General features: G+C 42.3%; 1 protein-coding gene across 1 annotated transcript; it reads right to left on the bottom strand.

Moving 5' to 3' along the window:
* Positions 1-965: 965 nt before the first annotated feature.
* Positions 966-6,811, bottom strand: LOC135236093 (THAP domain-containing protein 5-like). Its single transcript, XM_064302279.1, has 5 exons — positions 6,615-6,811; positions 4,410-4,602; positions 3,078-3,874; positions 2,451-2,637; positions 966-1,816 (listed from the first exon to the last, which is right to left on the bottom strand). Exons 1-5 carry the CDS (start codon positions 6,683-6,685, stop codon positions 1,691-1,693), a joined length of 1,374 nt encoding a protein of 457 aa, XP_064158349.1. The 5' UTR covers positions 6,686-6,811; the 3' UTR covers positions 966-1,690.
* Between the last annotated feature and the right edge of the window lie 790 nt (positions 6,812-7,601).

Below are 7,601 nucleotides of genomic sequence, written 5' to 3'. Positions count from 1 at the left end.
TGTAAGATAAATCAGTACACTGGAATTATTGACAGAAATATTCGAACTGTAATTGTTTTAAAAAATACAGTTTTTCTGTATTTAAAAGTGTCTTTAATAATTTCTGCATTTTTGATGAGAAATTTAATGCAATATGTAATACCTGAAACATTATCGCCGACGGGATGTGCTGGCCAAATATCGTGCTGAATTTGCTTTACTCTAAACCCATGCAGTTCTGTATCTAATACTTAGTTCTCTCAGGGCTTTCAGTTACTTTGTTTTTTATAGGCTAAGGTCATGGTTTTGAATGTGCTTTATTTACTTTAATAGAAATGAAAATGTATGGGTTAGGTAACCATAGAAAAATGCAAGATAGATTTGATATTGTTCTGAATCAATAAAGCAACATAAATAAATAATGCATGTTCATACTGTTACTTACCAGTATCAATCATTTGCACCTTTACAATAATATAATTGCATGCAGTTCACTCAGAATATCAATATATTTATCCAAATTATTGAACCTAAAACTGCTAAGCGAGGCTTAATGAGCTAGATAGAACCACCAAAATTTGCACAGAAGTAGCTTAGCATGAGTAACAATGCAACAAGAATTATTTTAAGAAAAGTGCATTTTATTATCATTTAACGTTGTTTTCCCTCACCCATTAGAGGTCATTGTTTAGGAGCATTATGCCTTGTTCAGCAGCACATTAAGCAAGAAAAACATTAAGCCTCATTAAGCAGTTCATGTTAATCATTTTATGTACTTTGTAAAATTATTTCAACATGACATTTTGCATTTTATATTATTTATGTTGCACTTTAACCATAATGCCTGTCACTACATCACCTGTTGACAAGTACGTTGCTGTAGAACAGTCACAACACTGTACGTACAATAAATTTTATGGTAAAAATGCTGACAATAATAATAATTTTATAGTGAGAAGTGAAGGGTGGAAGAAACACAAGGACAGTAAGATAAAACAATGCAAGGATTTAATTTTACTGCAATTCCACAATTTTCTACATTCATCTTCAATATAGGCTACATAAAGATGAGCACTAATTCCCAGTGTTACAACCTTTTCTCTCAATTCATAATATTTGCCCCATAAGTTTTCGCCCCAGGAAGTGATGTCGTTTAACGACTACAAGAAAAGAAGTACAAAACGAAAACCAAAAATGACAAGCCAGGAGAAACAAGTGACAGAATTTTCATCACACTTTTATCAGACAGTGATTTTGAAAGATTTCTTTTTACTTATATAAAAGTAAAAATATTTCACACAGAGAAGCAGCAAACCCAGGAAGATATGTTGGCAAAAGAAAAAAAATAACAGTTGGCACAAGCTTGGGCAGTCAGCTAAGCAATCTCTGCTTTAACCAGGATGAACTGTGTAACAGCCAAGTTTCAGAACAGCAACGCCAGCCGCACATGACAACAAGCTAGTAGCACACTCATGGTTCTGACTTCTGAGCTACTGAGATTCCCCATCTCAGAATTCCATCTGACCTTTGACCCCCGTTTTCCTGTCGCTTGGCCCCGAAAGGTGGCAACTTTTTTTTTAAACATCACGTGAACATCATCTTGAGCTGCCGTGCAAATCACCACACCTTCTCTTTCACCACACCGTCCTCTGCATCAGGAGCCGAGGACGTCGTATCCCAACTGACCCGTGGAGAGAAAGCCCCTTGGTTCTTAGTCAACCTCCACATCCACTTCGTACTTAGGAAGGGAGTAGAGGTAAGCCGTGTTGTCCTCCTCGCAGATGATGGCCACAGTCTCCCCAGCTTCTGACACTGCTGCACTAGTCTGTACGTATGCCTGCGTAGAGTCAAAGAAAGAACAGAGCATAAATGACATGTTTGAAGCATTTATGACCATTTATTCCTGGATTATTATCCCAATTTATGCTTTATTTAACACTATATCCTGTTGTGTTAAGAGTTTTTGTATAACTGACTGACTGACTGACTAGCTCGGCATAAGACCATCAGCTAAATGCCAAAGTTAATTATATTAGTGTTACACATCAGGCTCACAACCTTTCAGTACTATGAGCCTGACCAGCCTGACCCTCTGATGCTCTGATGATGAAATAGATCCTGCCAAATGCCAGGGATGAGTTTTTGCTAATAAATGGTTAGTTAGATCTCCTGACAGATCAGCTTGTGTAGGTTGGGCTCCAATTGGAGGAGGTGACTCGAACCAGCTCAACCACTGACCAATGACAGAATGCTGGCTAAAACCTGCAAGAACCAATCAGATTGCAGAGAAACAACGTCACAAACTGTGGCTTCCCTTTGCAGATGCTCAGGAGATAGACCGTCCGAGATCACCGGGACTATAAATCTACACAGGCCCAATAATTCACTTGATTAGACATTTTTGGTGAAGTCATGAGCTACAGCTGCTGTAGGTCCAAATGTCGCTCAGAAAGCAGGTGCTCATTTTTGACCTTCTCCAGTAGCTGCAGTCGCTCCTCGTTGACCAAGTTGCTGTGCCTGAGTTGGCTGACAGTGCTCTCCAGGCCCAGCAGCTTGTCCAGGTGTCTGCGGTGCCTCTGCTGCAGAACCTTCACCTTCTTCTGCAGCTCGATCACGATGGCCTCCAGCTGCTCCTTGCTCAGAGTGTTCTTGTGATAGCTGAGGAGGGAGGAAGAGATCGTGTCTCACGCTCCAGACAAGTTGGGACAGGGAGGATAGTTAAAGCAGGGACGTGATCGTACATGAAGGCGATAACATTTTATGACACAAAGGTGCACTATTGTATGTACGTTTTTTTGCACCTAGTTTGAACCGAATCGAGTTTATTCATAATGTGATCTAATGTATTGTATCGTTTGTAATATTTTAATTTTGTTAGGCCCTTTATTATAGCTGGTCTGATTTCACATTGTGAAAATTCAACTCCGCCTCAGCCTGTCTACAAAAAACATGTCCATGCTCGCTATGGACTACTAAACACATACTCCCTGTACACATACTATGAAAGGGGTAAAAGAGTTTTGATTCAGAAACAAAAAAAACTTCTAAAGAAAAGTAAAGCCAGTGTGAAAACGAGAGGGGCTGAAGCAGAACCTCACCGGTGCTCTTCCAGCAGTTTCCCCTGCTGTTCCGTGCGGTCTTCCTCCACAGCCGCCGTCTCTCCGTCCCTCTCCACGCTCTCCAGCCTCTCCAGGGTGAGCACCAGCGAGCCAGGGGAGGGGGGCAGGTGCTTGGACACGATGGGGAGGGTGGAGACGATGGGCGTGGAGCTGAGCGCAGACGACAGCACCGTGTCTGGCGCGGGGCAGATCTGGCCGGCCAAGCCCGCGGGCAGAACGTTGGGTATGGTCTCGAAGTAGGCGATTATCTGGACGTCCCGGTCATCCGGGGCAGCAGGGGGCTCCACCATCTCCAGGGCCACGTTCTCAACAGTCAGGGACGGCAGGGCGGGGACCGCGCGGAGGGCGCCCTCGCTGGCGGCTGCGTCCCGGCTCTCCGTCGCGACGGCGGCACTCATCATCCCCTTCGCCTCCTTCAGCTGCCCTTCCTCTTCCTCGCCCACCGCCGCACCCTCCGATTTGACCATGACCTCAATGTGCTGCTCTCCCTCGCCAGGCTGGCCCAGGTCCTCCACTGTCTGGAACAGTGTCATCGGGAGCTCGTCCACCGACACAACATGGCCGCCCACCCCCGGCGCGTGCCCAGCGCTGCCAGGGTCCAGGAGCACAGGCGGCGCAGGCTGAGAGGGATCCACAGCGATGGCGTACAGCTGCACAGGGTTGGGTTCACTATCCCGGGACGTCGGATCAATGGGGGGCATCCCCACCACAAGCTTCCTGCTGAAGCTTCGTTGCCGTTTAGGATTTCGCTCCAATCTGTCCCCTCCTTTCCTTTTCTGTCAGGAACAACAGAGGCAGACAAGTTTTTAAAAAAACAATCTTATGTGACTTTTTTCACAGAGGAAATTAGTATTTTGTAAGCCAGAGAAACAACCTCAAAAAGTAACAAGGAAAATAATGGTGTTATTCATGTAAAATTCCACAGAACCACAACAGCGTTCTGTGGAAATAAAAAAACTATTAAGTTCACACTGCAATTGTGAAAGTGCAGACTGACTCATGTTTCTGTGACACAATGTGAAAAGATCATGCTCACAGGAAGTTTCCACAATTAATTTTGGGTACTGGTCTGGGTTGGGTGGTCAGTGAAATTTCAATTCAGTCACTACAGGAAACAAACTTTAATTTACGAAACATAATTTATATGAAAGCTGGGCATAACTTTCCAAGATGATCTTTTTTTTCAATTAAAGAACTGAACTTATTCACAGTAAACTTGGTGTATTGGCTGTAGTGAAATGACTCAAGACTCAGGTACTTCTTCTCTGACTGAGAAGAGCACGTTTCTCCACGGCAGGGCGAAGCTACTACCTCCGCAGTCTCTGAGAGCTGGAAGATGGTGGGGACAGCGTCGTTGGCAAGGTAACGGATTCCCCAGCGCATGGTGAAGCAGGTGGGCGTAAAGTGCTCATGACAGAGGTGCTGGTGCCGTGAAGGGGTCCAATCCTCACGCCCCATGTTAATCAGCCACTGCTTCAGCCTAACTGGGTCATTCAGTGGAAACCTAGGAACATTAACACAGTATGAACATCACACTGAATTCAGCCAGTAAATACATGTCAATCCCTGTAATCGCAAACTGTCTTAAAAGCACATCAACTTCAAAGAAATTCAAAACCATCGCTGACAAAGCAAATTTAACCAAAAACTTTCTTTTTAAAATGTGAACAGAAACCTGAAGTGCATTTATCTTTCCTGCATGTAAGAAAAGGGACTGGAACCAAAGACTTTCCATATGCAAAGTTTCAGAACAGTCTGTTATTGCAAAGTGCAAAATGAGCATTATCAAACCAGTATTTCAACAAAGCAGTCATGAATTAATGTCATCTCACTTCGTATTAATACTGAAAAGTAAAGCACAGAGAGGTCTTTGCGGGTCTTGAAAGGTGATGTTCTGTAATCAGTAGAAATTAAGAACAACACTATAACATTTGACTTTCTGATACCATTGATACTACAGTTACTAAGTATTCCTTTCTGTCTGACGTAGAGAGTTCTTTGCCTGAAAACATGAGAACAGCGGTCTTATTTTTTTTCACAATTTGCTTAGGACATAACTCTTTAAACACAGCTCACTAATACTTAAAATGTGGCCTAAACCATGCATGGACATTGAGTATTTTGAGTGCAAGAGAACTTGATGGCATTAAGTCAAATACTTCTTCAATACACACTTTTTAAAAAAATTACACACAAAATGCATTGCCATTATTATAATATTCAAACAGCCAGTCTTACAATACATTTTGATGAATAACAATAGGTTTAACAATCATCATTCGTACTACAACGGAAGACCAAGTAACTTAAGAATATTGGGAAGAACTGATATGGAACAGTGGAATGGTCCTTAAATTGTTCCTGTGAAATTAATTGGTGAAGAAATTGTTATTAATTGGCATAATTTTGATACCAGTAATTACAGACTGAATGAAATGTGTTTTGACAGACGAATAACGAGCATATGGTTTGTACATGTAGACTTGATATGTATGTGCCCTGGAAACGTTTTCGAGATTAAAAGCATTTTACATAAAGTTGAAAAATGTAAATAATGCATTACTAAGAGAAAGCAATTCTCTCCACAACAAACCCCTCTCATGCCCAAACCATGAAGATGTATCTCAATTACCAAACACCCGCCGAGTGGTTTGGGCAAACAGTTTACAGCAACACATCACAGTATTGCGTCGTACTCAAATGACCCCAATCCTTTGTTTGTTCGAGCTGTCAGCTCGCCGTTTGGCTATATTTATGAGCACCCTATTTTATCAGAAAGAGGCATTAATGACAGTTAGCAGCTGAAATACACTCCGTCACACCAAACCAATATTGGCGAGCATAGCAACGGTTAGAAGTAGTTTGCAATTAAAATGATAATGTAAAACTACCTAGCATGTAACTTCGCAAGTAGACCTGCCTGTCTCCAATTCCACAGAAAGCAAAATAAAGACGGCCATATGATTTCTTTCAAAGCGTCAAATCCAAAGAGTTACTAATTTCTAGCAAATATAGGCTACAAGAGATTCAACGTAGCCCATAAGCAGAAAGTTGGCTCGTACATGCGTGTACATGGACACACCGTTACGCCTGTCACCCCTGTTAAGTGGTGTAAGTGTAAGCTGCAACGTAACAAATTTAGCTAAGTTTTACCAAATCTGTGTGGTTAGCGGGCTGCCATGCTAGAACAGTTTAAGCAGTTATTGTTCTGTATATATATGGTACTTGTTGTAAGTAGCGAGCTGTCACCTTCACCATTGATATCGCAGTACAAGAACAGCAAACAAGTCCATGCAGAAAAATCATAAAACGCATATAGTCTAACTTAACAAGCTGACTGTCTAATTAGCTAGGTAACGTTAACGAGCCAAAATACAACATGAAGCCCATGCATAACACATAATGCATATCTGCTAATGTTAGCTTTAGTAGCTGCTAGATACAACAACATTTTCTAGACGCTCAAAGCTGTCTTGCCAATGTAAGGCAGTTAAACAGTGAGATTCAAAAGCTTACTTGTAAAAACTCTTCCTGTCAGAATTTTTAGCGTCATTTTTGCAGTTCGGAGCTGAGCAATACTTGGGCATCTTGTGTAGCTGCTGCCAGAATCGGAGAAATGCACCGTAATGCTGCGTAAACTGTTTTGATTCCTACTAGTACTATCCTTCTGTCACACGTAAGGTTTTCTAACAGGTTTCACTGTACGAGGGTCAAAGGTAAAAAGAAGCCAGCTGACTGCCATGTTCATGACGGGCAACTTTCATGTGCCTGTGAAATATACAGCGCCATCTAGTGGCAGCGGTACTGTATCTCCTGCTCTGGAAGCCAGCTTTTACTGTACGCATGTTGGCGATAACGCCCTCGCACCATAACTGTATAAAAATATACGCAAGTATTAACCCCGTGTTTAGACCACATGGCCAGGCAAGCCAATGCAAATGTAACGGCTTGGCCCATACAAAGGTTGACTTGATGTGAATAAATATAAGCTTAAATATAATGCTGTAAGCAGGGGTGTAGCACAAAATTCTGGGCCCTATACATAAGCAGTCTCTGCGGGCCCCCTTCCTCTCTTGATCCATGTCTCTCACGAATCATTCCAGGCTTTTCGAGGGCCGTCCCCCCATTCGGGCCCTGGGTAGTCAGTCCCACTTTCCCCCCACTACGACGCCCCTGTCTGTAAGCCTGCAAACATGGTAAAATTGTTTTGATCACAAGCATTCATTTTATGGGACTGATACTGTTTTTTGACTGGTTCATTCCACGCAGTGCGTCAAGGCTGAAAGCCCATTTGGAAAATAATTATAATTATAAAAATATCATGCCATACATTCAGGACTTTTGAATGAGTGTTTCTTATTCCTGGTCCCAATAATCTATGTGTGGTGGCAATAAATATAAAGTGGGTCTTGAGCAGTATCGTCAGTATGTCTGATGACCAGCAAGAACACAAACAGGCCATTTTAGGGCAATCATCTGGATAATCTTCAAATAATCATTTTG

The sequence above is a fragment of the Anguilla rostrata genome, chromosome 12 (genome assembly GCF_018555375.3).
Source record: "Anguilla rostrata isolate EN2019 chromosome 12, ASM1855537v3, whole genome shotgun sequence".
Classification (NCBI taxonomy): domain Eukaryota; kingdom Metazoa; phylum Chordata; class Actinopteri; order Anguilliformes; family Anguillidae; genus Anguilla; species Anguilla rostrata.
This window is presented reverse-complemented; position numbering and strand designations above follow the sequence as displayed.